Raw genomic sequence first — 13,538 nt, 5'->3', positions numbered from 1 at the left:
TAATTTTATGCAATCCTGAAAGCTCCCGTTTTATTTTTAAAAAAAATATATATGTGTGTATGCAAATATCCGACTTAAAAAATATGTATCTATTCATATATACAGTTGTATATACAGTTGTGCTCATACGTTTGGATACCCTGGCAGAAATTGTGGACATTTTGGAATTCATTTGGAAAATATGACTGATCATGCAAAAAACGTCTTTTATTTAAGGATATTGGTCATATGAAGCCATTTATTATCACATAGTTGTTTGACTCCTTTTTAAATAATAATGATAACAGAAATCACCCAAATGACCCTGATCAAAAGTTTTCATACCGTTGAATGTTTGGCCTTGTTACAGACACACAAGATGACACACACAGGTGAAAATGGCAACTAAATTAGAATTTTCCACACTTGTGGTTTTAAATTGCAATTTGTGTCCGTGTATAAATAGTCAATGAGTTTGTTAGCTCTCATGTGGTTGCACCAAGCAGGCTAGATACTGAGCCATGGGGAGCAGAAAAGAACTGTCAAAAGACTTGCGTAACAAGGTAATGGAACTTTATAAAGATGGAACAGGATTTGAAAAGATATCCAAAGCCTTGTAAATGCCAGTAAGTACTGTTCAATAACATATTAAGAAGTGGAAAATCCGGGGATCTCTTGATACCAAGCCAAGGTCAGGCAGACCAAGAAAGATTTCAGCCAAAACTGCCAAAATAAATGTTCGGGAAACAAAGAAAAACCCACAGGTAACCCACAGGAGAAATATAGGCTGCTCTAGAAAAAGATGAGGTTGTTGTTTCAAGGAGCACATTATGACTATACCTGAACAAAAATGAGCTGCATGGTTATGCAAGACGACCAAAGACTTTGCCTGACCTGGAGGTATTTTTCAGCTATACCACCTGCAAGTATTCAGGACCTCATAGACAACTATTACAAAAGACTGCACGCTGTCATTGATGCTAAATAGGGCAATACACAATATTAAGAACTAAAGGTATGCAGATCTTTGATTAGGGGTCAGTTCGTTTTTTCTTTGTTGCCATGTTTTGTTTTATGATTGTGCCATTCTGTTACAGTTGAATGTGAATCCCATAAGATATTTTTTTTTGCCTGCTCACTAATGTTTTCTTTACAAATGGTACATATATTCCAGGATGTGCAAACTTTTGAGCACAACAGTAAGCAGCAATAAGCAAACAACTCTGTAGTGAACTCAGAAGCCATTGTCAGTGCGACCTTTCTCTATGGCGCACAGGAAGCAAAATATCCACATAACCTGAAAGTCTGCACAGCAAGGGAGATGCAACTGCTCCAAAACCACCATAACAAAGCCAGACTACGGTTTGCAACCACACATGGGTACAAAGATCATACTTTTTGGAGAAATGTCTTCTGGTCTGAAGAGATAAAAATGTAACTGCTTGTCCATAATAATCATTGTTATGTTTGGAGGAAAAAGGGGGAGGCTTGCAAGCTTAGGACCACCATCCCAACTGTGAACCATAGGGGTGGCAGCATCATGTTGTGGGGGTGCTTTGATGCAGGAGGGACTGGTACACTTCACAAAATAGATGACATCATGAGGAAGGAAAATTATGTGGATATATTGAAGCAAAATCAAAATCAGTCAGGACGTTAAAGCTTGGTCCAAAGTTGTGGCAAAATGTCTTAAGGACAACAAAGTCAAGGTAGGGCTTTCACAAAGCCCTGACCTCAATTCTATAGAACATTTGTGGGCAAAACTGAAAATTCGTGTGCACGCAAGGAAGCTACCCGAAATGTTTGACGGATATGTATATGATTGTATATGGAGAGAACAGCTTTTGGGTAATTGATGTTATCCAGATATTGAAAATGTCCAAGGAGCATAATTTTGACGTTAGCTGCCTACCTAGCTAATGTCATTGAGTCATAGAGTTGACAGGTAACCAGATACCTTGAGAACAAACCTGACATAGCCTGACATTATTCAATTTAAAAAAGTATTGTCCATTTAAATGCTGACATTATCAATGAATCCAAAAAAAATTTTCCACTGTGTAAATCACATATTCCATGTAAATAATGTCTGTAAATTACACTGAGCATCATCTTTTTTATGAAGTTACAATATTACAGCTTTAGCTTACTATGGGACTTACATTTAGTTGTACTCCCCACCATAGCTGGTGAACATGAAATGCACCGTGGGCATCAGTAAGCCAACCACAGGTGTTTAGGGATGCCTAGTCGGGCCTCTTTTCCCCGCTGTATGGTGGCCCCGGAGACAGTTACAACACTTATCATGTAGGACTGCTTTGCAAGGCAAAGGTTATTAAGCTGGTGGCACACAGTGTCTAAATAGGTGCACCAGGGCTCATCCAGGATGTCAGTGATGATAAAACAGGACAGGTGATAACATTAACAATGAAGTACTTATTAGGATTATAATGTAAATCAACCAAAGACAGAACAACACATCTAGATGTAGTCCAGACAGAACAATACATCTAGATGTAGTCCAGACAGAACAATACATCTAGATGTAGTCCAGACAGAACAATACATCTAGATGTAGTCCAGACAGAACAATACATCTAGATGTAGTCCAGACAGAACAATACATCTAGATGTAGTCCAGACAGAACAATACATCTAGATGTATTCCAGACAGAACAATACATCTAGATGTAGCCCAGACAGAACAATACATCTAGATGTAGTCCAGACCGAACAATACATCTAGATGTAGTCCAGACATAACAATACATCTAGATGAAGTCCAGACAGAACAATACATATAGATGTAGTCCAGACATAACAATACATCTAGATGTAGTCCAGACAGAACAAAGCGTTCCACAGTAGACAGTGAATGTCCGAGCAACAACCATGTCATGCTGGCATAGGCATTGTCTGTTACTCCAGACACATTTCTTTTGATAAAGTTCTACAGGAAAAATGTCAAAATCCCAATGTGGTCCTCAATCTGAATACAAATATTAAAGATGCCCTGCAGGGACAGATTTTTTTTTTTAGAAATGTATTTTATTTGGTCAAATAATTTTCAACACCTGGGCCAGGCAGAGCATCTTTTGGGGGGGGGTGCATCCTCCCCCGTTCCACCCCATGTAGAAATGTGTTGATGCACGCAAAATACTCTGAATAAGTACATGTTAGGACAAAATGTTAAAACGATGTGACAAAACCATGCATTTTCTAAAAATTAAGTGCAATTTGACCAACTGAATACCCAGTGCCCTCCAAATGCTTGAAATCATACATTTTTTGTCTGTCAATATTTTATGGATTACCATGCGTGCACAATTATTAGGCAAATCGTATTCCTCAAGATTTATTTTATTGTTGAACAAACACAATGTTCTCAGTCAATTCAAAATATCATTGAACCTCAAACCTGAATGTTTAACAAAGGAAAAATCTGTTTTGATTTTTCTCAGGGGAATACATAAGTAGGAATAATTATTAGGCAACAATTAGTGTGCAGAATTATTAGGCAACTAAATTACAAAAATAATTTCTCCAACTCACTTGCAACAAATAAGTAACACAAAATGAAAATTAAACAACATTTCTGGAGTTTCAAAAATATTCTGTGACCAATATAGCCACCCTTCTTTTCAATAACTGCCATGTGCCTTCCATCCATGCAGTCTGTCAGTTTCTTGATCTGACACAATCAACTTTTGCTGAAGCAGCAACCACAGCCTCTCAAATACTGTTCAAAGAGGTGTATTCTTCCCTGACTGTAAATCACATTTGAGAAGGGTCCACAAGTTCTCAATAGGATTTAAGTCAGGTAAGGAAGTACTTGGATGCATGTGATTCATAAAGAACATGGCCTTCTTGAATGCTGAGGACTTCTTCCTGTACCACTCCTTGAAGAAAGTATCTTCCAGAAACTGGCAGTAGGTATGGGAGTTGAGTTGGTCCTTTGTTGGACCTTTTCAACCCAAAAGGTCCAACTACCTCATCCTCAATGAATGCAGCCCATACCAGTACCCCTCCTCCACCTTGCTGGTGCCTGACTGAAATGGTGCTGTGTGTCCGTTAGTGATCCAGCCGCAGGCCCATCCATCTGGTCCATAAAGAGTCACTCTCATTTCATCTGTCCATAAAACCTTTGAAAGATCTGTCTTCAGGTATTTCTTTTCACAATCTATATACTTCCATGTGTGAATCTTATTCAGCGGGGTTCTTCTTTCAGCATTCTTGACCTTGGCCACCCATTCCAATAATCTTTAATTAAGATAATATTCTATTTTGCTGTGAAGCAGATGGCAAAGACCATGGCTTGATTCAGAACAATATTTTTTATAGTAAAAGACATAACAATTAAAATGGCTTCTTGAAGGCTATGTATTTTGCATTTGATCCAACACATTTGTACTCCTTGTTTTGCAACTCCTCTTTGAGATATAGGCTATCACTTGATGCTGAAAGACTCTTTGAGACTTTTTGCCGCCTGTTTCTTTGTGATCTGTTTCCAAGCAAAAGGAATTTCTGCCGCCTCTGCATTATACTCTTTGGCAAAGTCATTGGTGAATTTTGCCATAACATATTTCCAGTAGTCTGAGGCATCTATGCTGGCGTCGGCAGGAATATGCCAGTCAGGGAAGATTTCCCTGTATTTTTTATAAGGGTGCGGCTTTCCATTTGTTTCACAGCATTCAAAGTAGATATCGCTGAACACACAGGAAGAGCAGATATCAGTCACAAGTTTTTCTGATCTCACAAACCTAAACCGACCAAGTCCCTGTGGTCTGTGTACTGAGGCACAGTGGTTTGTGTGGGCCTCTCCTCCTGCCTCACATGGTGCCTTGCAGAATGGACACTGCTTTCCACAGCCAAATAGTCTTGTGAATAGAATATTCTCTGGTTTAATCTTCATCTGTTCCAATTTCATAGCTACATCTCTTGCTTGTTGGAATTCTTCTCTCGCAGACTTTTCCATTTCCTCAACAGATTTAATGAGCCAGTGGGCAAACTGTTTCTGGTTTGAATGGTTGAGGATCATTGTAGCTTCCAAAGCAGCTTGGGGAATGACGAGCTTCTCTCCAAGTTCCTTGCATATATTTTTTATGAATTCCCTTATTTTGACATTCTCATTTGTTTGTGCTTTTGCAATTGCCTCAGTGATGAGTCTGATAATTTCTTTAAGTTGGCAATTTTCTAACTGGAACATTTTATTCCCTTCAGAAAAACGTTTCAATATTTCACCCAAAATCCAGTTTTTCACAAACACTTCATAGCAAGAAATGTACTTCACATAGTTGGCAAATTTGAATTCTGATAGCAGTTGTTTCAGAATAGTATACTGAAAAAAGGCCCGGGAGCTGAATTGAAAGGCATTCTGTCCTGTCAGCATTTCGTCAACAATTTCTGGACCCAGGGAACTGGCAACATAGGCTTTTACTGCTGGTCTGAGACAGAGGTTGGTAAAATCTGCTGCTTTCTTCTGACACTGATCTTGTCCACAGTACAAGTCTTTGAAGTCTGCTAAGTATTTGCCTTTGAACTGTTCAAGACACATACGGGGATTGTTGTGTTGTATGAACCGTTCATGCATTTCTTGGAAAGCCCTGGATGCTTTCCCACAAATGTGCAATTTAATAGAGAGTTCAAATGTATCGCTTGTCCCAAGATGTTTGTTAGCATTCAAATGTCCATCTATTATCTGTAGGATTTCTTGTATGTAAGTTTCATGGTAATCTGACTTATTTTTATTCTTCTCATTAACAAATTGGTTGCATTTCACTATGAGGTTCTCTGCCATGATCTGGGTTTGTCGTGTTTGTTCATCAATGTAAAAACCTGTTATCATTTTCTTAAAGAGCCCATTTGGAGTGACTCTGAATGGTTTTATGCCTTGATCTTTAAGTGTGACCTTGCTTAGCTTTTCATTCACTGAACCTCCTTTCTGCATCATGTTAGACCGTAACTGCTTGAAAACAATGCTTACAATGTCTTGTTTCTTCAGTTCTGTAAAAGAGAGCTCATGAACAGTTTCCTTCCATACCTTTTCAAATTCTATATCAAGCTCTTTTCCTGACCTCTGACTTTGGTTCTGTCTGCAGTCCTCCAGCAACTTCAGCACCCTTTTCTCCATCACATCTATGTGTTTTTTCTTGATTTTGTCAAGCTGGTTCATTCCTTGTTGAATCTGAACAGCAGCTTCTAGTTTACTCAATACATCGTTTTCTATGTCTCTTTTGATACATCTGATGCTGTTTGCAAAATCTTCTCTGTATCTTTCTACTAGATAGACATGGCCCTCTGTGTGTTTGTAGTACTTGGTCAGGTTGTCAAGGAGGGTCTTCTCCCATTTCACAAGTTCAATTGAGGAATCATGTTTCAAGAGAACAAGAAAATCTGTCATGTCTCCTGTCTGAGATTTCATTGCTATTGTCCCAAAGTTGTAAATTTTGGTTTCAGCATTAATCATCCATGTGTGCATGCTCTTCCTGAATGACCATTCCCATTTATTGAACTCAATGCACAACTTCATGTAGGCATCGGCCACCAGGCTGTTTCTGAAGCTGAATATGAAGTTTTCGTACTTCACAGCACTCCATAGGCTTTTGGTCCACTCCTGAAATTCCACAATATTGTTTCCAGAGGCTTCACATTTCTGGAAGATCTCGATCATATTCTTTTTTAACTCGTAGACAGACTCGCTATACCCAGAGTTGACAGGTGCCATTGGAGGATTTCCATGCCAAAGTCCAGGGATGTACCAGTTACCAGTTTCTAGGTTGTACTCCATAACATCAGTGAAGCTCTTGTTCTCCTCCTTATTTTCCATTCTGGCTGCTGCCTGGGTCATCTCGTTCAATTGCTCCAAAAGTATTTTCCTGTCTCTCATGTTCTTGTCATGTGCCGAGACATCTGCCACATTCTGGTGGATAAACTGACACTTTGGTTTCTTTCCTACTTCTTTCATCCGGAGAAAAGCATGAACCACAATCTGCAGGATATCCTTCATCTCGGTTGAGTTCTCCATGGCTATATTTATTATTGTGACATCACTAAGTCCAACAACTAGAGTGGCCAACTCATTGTCATGCTCATAGCTGTCATCAAGCTGTGCAAGTTCTGGTGACTTCAAGCCTTCAGTGTCAATGATTAGTAAAAAGTCACAATTTAGCACCTTCTTAAAGTCCTGTTTGACTTTGATGAGCAGCATGAAGGCGCCTCTTGTGCATCTGCCACTACTAACTGCAAACTGCACTCCAAACATTGTGTTTAGTAGAGTTGACTTTCCTGTACTCTGAACACCTAGAACGGTTATCACCAGGATTTTGTTCTTGGGCAGAACCAAGACATTGAGCTCATGTAGCACATCACTCACCCATTTCAGAGGTATATTAGATGCGTCTCCATCCACCAGCTCTAAAGGAAAGCCATCCAGAAGTAACTCAGCACATAATCTGGGCAGGTGCTGCAGTTGTTTCCGTGACTCTTCAGTTTCTCTGAGTAAGACTGCAGACTCGTACAGTTGACCCATTTCCCGTACGAAATGTTCAATTCCCAAAGAACTATTTGAAATCTGTCTATCAATGAATGCAATTTCTTCTTTATTTTCTAATGAATTCTGTGTTTTCTCTTTATACAGCTCCCTAAGTCCAGAAAGGTTTTTACGACACAGATTATCCAGGTTAATACGCATCCATTTTAAAAAGTAGGACCTCTCTAGCCTGGTGGTAGATATTGCATTTATGAAGCAGGTCATTGCATCTGATACGTCAAACCTCCTTTGCTGTTCCCGAAGAAGTGTCTTCTTTTCTAGCAGTTCACTTTTGTAAATCTCAATGTTCTGATCCCCAGCTTTCCGTAGCCTACATTCTTCCTTCTCTAAACATGCCAACTCCTTCCAAATCTGTCCTTGCAAAGCTAGCTCTCTTTCCTTATATTTTGGTGTGTCATGAATTTGTGATGTGATTGCATCAGCGTTTTGCTTGGCTTTCTGACATTCTTGGCAGTCCTCATCAACCAAGATCCCAAGCTCGTGTGCCACTTCAGCCATCTGCTCCAACGGCATCTTGACCTTTGAACTTTTGATAACTTCACCAACTGCTCTTCGCAAGTTCTTCACAAAGTCTGCATCATTCATCTGTTTGGTCTTCAGGATGATGTTGCTTTTCTTCAGGTTAAATTCTGCTGCTGTTTTCTTTAAAGTGTCCATGTTAAAGCCCTTGCTCAATGGGTTACCCACTAAAAACAACTCTGCTTTGGTGTGTTGGCTTGTCAGTAACTTGTACTTGGTGTCCATGTTATCAAAAAACACAAAGACTGCTGCAGAGGTCTGGCAAAGAAAGGAATACTGTGTCTCATAGAATCTGAGGTCCCCTCTAAGATTGGTTACAGCAACAGCTTCACCAAAAATATCAATGTTTTTTTTTCCCACTTGGAAGGTACCAGCTTATTTCAACCAATCCATTTGAAATCCTTCTTTGGCTATCACCGCATTCCATGTTATGGTGGACAAAGGTATCATGATATTGTTGGGGATTGCTCAAGAGTTTGTTCAGAACCTCTGACTTGGACAGAGAGCATTCACCTAATCTGACGAAAGAGACCATAGGGAGCTCAGAGAGAACGATCCTGTCTTCAACAAATCCTCTTGGATCTGCCAATGAATGCGGTCGGAACTTCTTAACAATGTCTCGCATGGCCCAAAGCATGAGCATGCACTTTTTTGTGTCACAATTGGGAAGAAGCAGAGGCACGGAAAACTGACACATTGACATTTTCAAGACCATTTCTTGCTGTAGAAAACTGTTAGAGCACAGAAAAAGAGCAGTAACAATGTCTAAAGGGTTCAGAAACTTACTAGTGTCCTGACTGTCAACCAGACCATCAATATCTAGGTCTGTGTTGCAAAATAAAGAATCGCAACTTGCCTCACTCGAGGTACATTTCACACTCCTAGCTGTTACATTAACCATCATTAACCTCTTTAGGAAAGTCCATGGCAGAGCAGAAAGACATTGATCAGGCTCATCTGTGACAGTCTTTTCATCAATCTGCAGCACGGTGCTCAAGTCTAACTTCTCTGTAAAGTATTGCTCCAATCCCAGGTCCAGCAGTAAATTCTGTAGATTGTTTTCTGTGGAGGAAAATAAATTAAGGTTTCTTATATTTCCTATTTGGTTGTCATTATATATGTGAGCTTTTTTAATGGATGGATTAATAAATTAGATATATATATGGCATCCTTAGCAATGATGAGCAAAAAAGTTAATGGAAAAAAAACGAATTCTTGGTCATCAGCTTGTTCTTACACTCAGAATAACAGAAATCTAGCTTTTAATTGAGGTAAACATGTTAAAGAAAAACTAATACTTGAATCAGAAAATATTGTTTATTCCACAGAAACTTACAGTAAGTAAGTAAGGTTGCTAATAATTCAAATACACAGTATGGTATTTCATAAATTCTACAAAAATGATTGATGTACCTTCTGGAGCAGCATCTTTTGATTGCGTTGACTTGGACACCAGACCATCCACTAATGCTGTTTGAGAGTTCCCAACTTCTCCAAAGTCAAGGAATTGATCATTGGCATCATGAAAGTCCTTCAAATATGTAAATAAAGAAATGTTAGTTTACACATATACATATATACACACATAAATAAAGAAACATTTACATTATATACATACTCTACCGTTCAGAAGTTTAGGCTCACTTAGAAATGTATTTGTTTTTCATGAAAACATACATGAAATACGTTTAAATAGGAAATATAGCAACATGAATAGGAAATATAGTCTTTGACATGGTTATTACAAGATAATTTACATTAATTATACATTTATAAACCGTGGTTTTCGAAAACATTTTCAACCCCAACGGTTAATACATGGCTGCAGCTAATACACAAGTTTACATTTTAGAAACAGTTTCCAACTTTTTTGAACTTTTTGCTTGATGAGGTCTCAGAAACTCACGTAGCAAATACAATACTAATACTACTAGTAATAGAGGGCAAAAAAATTATTTGAGAACAAAAAATTCGCTATTATGTTTTGCACTCTATAACAAAATATTTGATTGCAAACTTTGAAGCCTAATTTTTGCTCTCAGATTGAAAATAAAAAATGTCAGACTTCACGCCTGTGATTGAAAATAAGTTTTGCTCTCGACCAAAAGACACAAATGTACCTTCATAGTTATTTCACATGTTTCACACCAATCCGAGATCCTTGGCCAGCATGCTGGATCCAACTCAGGATCCATCGGTCAACTACATAATGTTGTATGCAACCCAGTTGGATAATGGATCGAATCTCTGACAATTTCAGATCTATGAGTGAAGACCTCCAGTATGCACCAGGGGGAATTAAAACAACTTGAGGGACGCTACATGTTTACGTTCCTCTCCTCCAACACATAAGCACACATAATTTAAAGACGTTATGGTGAAAAAAGCCTGAACAAAATAGGAAGATTATTTTTAAAACTAATATATGTATATATTCTAAACTGACAAGGTAAGATTCAGTAAAACTAATGTTACCAACTGCGTTTTTCTATCTCCTAGAATCAAAACATTACACACTCCTTTGTAGTGTTGCATGGTAAACCGGTACTGATACTGTGCCAAGGTACAGATGTTTTAGAGATGGTACTATACTGGCATTTAAAAAAGACCAGTAATTTTATGTGCAGAAACAGGCTGTAAAACAGCAGCGATAAAAGCTGGGCCTGCGTGTGACTTCACGCCTGTGTTCTGCGACATGCTGCTGGTGTGGAGACTCTGCTACACTGAAGCAGATGATTAATGATCAAATAATTAGTATAATTTTAGTACTGAACACTTTACTTGGTATCAGTATCGAACACCAAATGTTGGTATTGTGACAACTCTACTCCTGTGCATGTGTAAGCCAGAAAAGGAACCAGGCAAGCCTTGTCCAGCCAGCCAGCAATTAAAAGTGATATGTTCTCCCCTGCACTTGGCTCAAACCCGGTTCCCCCACATCAGGGGCGGTGTCCTCTACCACTACACCCCGGTGCTACACATTTGGCCACTGTCAGTATGGCATCTCTCTTCATAGCCGGCTCCGCTTACACGGTCCAGCAAAAACAGAAACGCATAACATCACACCCTACCTCTTCATCTGCGGAGTTGTCCATTTGAAGGGTGTCTTCAGCGTCCCCGGTGCCCTTCCGATCCAAAACCACACCCTTCTCACCGCCTGTCTCTGCAATTGAGTACCACAGTATTTTGTCATAACACCCATAAAACATACAGATGAATCAAAATGATCCACAAACATTTATTTGGTGTATAGTGACTTGGTGATTATACAACTGTAAATGTCACTTGGAAAAGGCTGTTGTCAGTGCTTAATTTGTAAATCTGGAGGTCCAGGTTAGGCTGTGAGAGAGAGAGATAGAGAGATCTGGTGTTGTGCCAAAAACTGCCCCCCTGCCAGAAACTCACCCCACTTCTAGTGAATGCCTAGACACTCTAGTCTCCATTGCTGCAATTTACTTGCTTGAGGAGATGTTTGCCCTTCACTTTGTTGTCATGTTTCACTGATTTTAGTAGCAAAAAATATTTAATTGTGTCTTTTATGACAACCGTCGAAATTATGTTTATACCATCTCTACCATCTCTTATGTCTCATAGGAATTATGTTTATACCTATGAATGGTACATACAAAATTATATTGTATGTATATTATATAGAACGAATCAGAGCATCTGGAATGTTCATGTGTGATCAGTATGATCATAGATCAGTGTTTATGGTTGAGGAGCCTTATGGCCTTTGTCCCTATGCTCCGGTATTTTCTACCAGACAGCAGCGGCGGTATGAATAGACCATATCTAAGGCGCAAGTTAGTGGCGTTGCATTCTCATTCTTAAAATAAAGTTACATGCCTTGAAATTTAAGAGAATATAGGACAGGTTGATAAACCAGAGTCAGTACTTACCAGCAGATGACATATCGGCTCAACTGGAAGTCTGGATTGGAATTGCGGTTCAACCCAATCCATTAACTAAACTGGGATGAACCATTCATATGAAAGACTGTTTCATCTGTTTTATCGTAACTGATAACATTCATGGCATCACATAGCATTTCATTTAAATGTATGTAGTCAACGATAACATAAGCGTTTTTTTGTATGTGATTAACGTGAAATATTTGTTTGATTATTAATGGTTCAGTCCATCTAGCTACGCTTTTCTTTCAGTTTCATTTAATTGGAATCGAAAGTTATGGTACATTCACAGTATTTTCATTTCACTGAAGGCAAGCTTGGCGAGCGAGCAGTGTTGCCAACTAGTTCAAAGTTCTTTTTTTTTTTTAAACAAGTTACGGAAATTAAAATGCTTGGTTTTCTTACTCCCGACATTGCAGTTGAAAGTTAAAAAGTAACAGTAATTATAATTTAAAAAAATAAGATTACACAATCAATCAGTAATAACACTAAACAAAAACACACATCAATAATAATAATTATACAACCGTAGTGCAATGTAAAAGTGACAGGTGTGCATGATATAAAGTGACAGGTGTGCATGGACTATGGATGGAAGGGAAGAGGGGTTCCTGAGTTGAGCAGCCTTACAGCCTGTGGAAAGAAGCTGTCCCGTTGCCTGTTTGTTTTGGACTGAATACTCCTGTACCTTCTGCCTGACGGCAGCTTGGTAAACAGTCCATGGCATGGGTGGCTGGGATCTGTAAGGATCCGTTTGCTACTCCTACTACACCTCTCTGTGTAGAGATCTTGCAGGGATGGCAGGTCAGACCTTGTGATGATCTCTACTGTTTCAATCACCCTCTGAAGTGCTTTGCAGTAGAGGGTGGTGCAGCTGCCATACCAGGCGGTGACACAGCCAGTCAGGATACTCTCAATAGTGCATCTGTAGAAGTTGGTGAGTATCCTGGTTTCCAGGCCTCCTTCACCACGACGTTAGAGTGATGAGACCAGGTCAACTCCTCAGTGAGGAAAGTAATTATAGGAAAGTACAGGAATAACGTCGTGGGAAAGACAAAAAGTGAGTAAAAAACACCTTAAATATGTTTAGAACTACAAATGAACTTTCTTCTGTCGATTCTTTTTTTTTAATATCACAGTTCCAACCCTCCTCCTTGACCCAAAAGAGACAGACTGATTGGCCGCTGTTAAATTGCTACAACCTTCTGTAGCTGCGTAATTGGAAGAGTTAGCGCTGCTAGCATAATATCCTGCTGCTAGATGAACAGTAATGAAGCCTCGAATAGCCATCACTATTGTGTACCTAGGTGGTATAGTGGTTAAAGACAGCCTTTCATGTGGGTGACCAGGGTTTGAATCTCACAAAGAATGTTTTTTATTGCGGAACTTTGGCTTGCCAGGTTTCTTGTTAATCAATTTAATTTTGTATATTTACATTTTTTTAGTTTAGTTTTCTTAAGTTTGGTTTGGTTTATAACCTTATGGTCCACTTAGGAGCCTAGAACAAGTCACAGTAAAACATTAACATTTTTAACCATAACATTTTATACATTTTGTTTGCATACAATCTACATTAA

At 38.9% G+C, this 13,538-nt stretch overlaps 1 protein-coding gene and 1 long non-coding RNA gene across 2 annotated transcripts; both read right to left on the bottom strand.

Annotated features, from left to right (window-relative positions):
- Positions 1-3,855: 3,855 nt before the first annotated feature.
- Positions 3,856-8,305, bottom strand: si:dkey-85k7.12 (interferon-induced very large GTPase 1). Its single transcript, XM_034290330.1, has one exon. It carries the CDS (start codon positions 8,270-8,272, stop codon positions 4,427-4,429), a length of 3,846 nt encoding a protein of 1,281 aa, XP_034146221.1. The 5' UTR covers positions 8,273-8,305; the 3' UTR covers positions 3,856-4,426.
- Positions 8,306-8,379: 74 nt separating this feature from the next.
- LOC105020575 lies at positions 8,380-11,613 on the bottom strand. Its single transcript, XR_002196031.3, has 3 exons — positions 11,119-11,613; positions 9,461-9,578; positions 8,380-9,109 (listed from the first exon to the last, which is right to left on the bottom strand). It is a non-coding gene; the product is annotated as an up-regulator of cell proliferation (long non-coding RNA).
- Positions 11,614-13,538: the final 1,925 nt, after the last annotated feature.

Source organism: Esox lucius, chromosome 24 (assembly GCF_011004845.1).
Source record: "Esox lucius isolate fEsoLuc1 chromosome 24, fEsoLuc1.pri, whole genome shotgun sequence".
NCBI classification, from domain to species: domain Eukaryota; kingdom Metazoa; phylum Chordata; class Actinopteri; order Esociformes; family Esocidae; genus Esox; species Esox lucius.
Note: the sequence above shows the minus strand (reverse complement) of the source record. Positions and strands in the feature narration are given on the sequence as shown.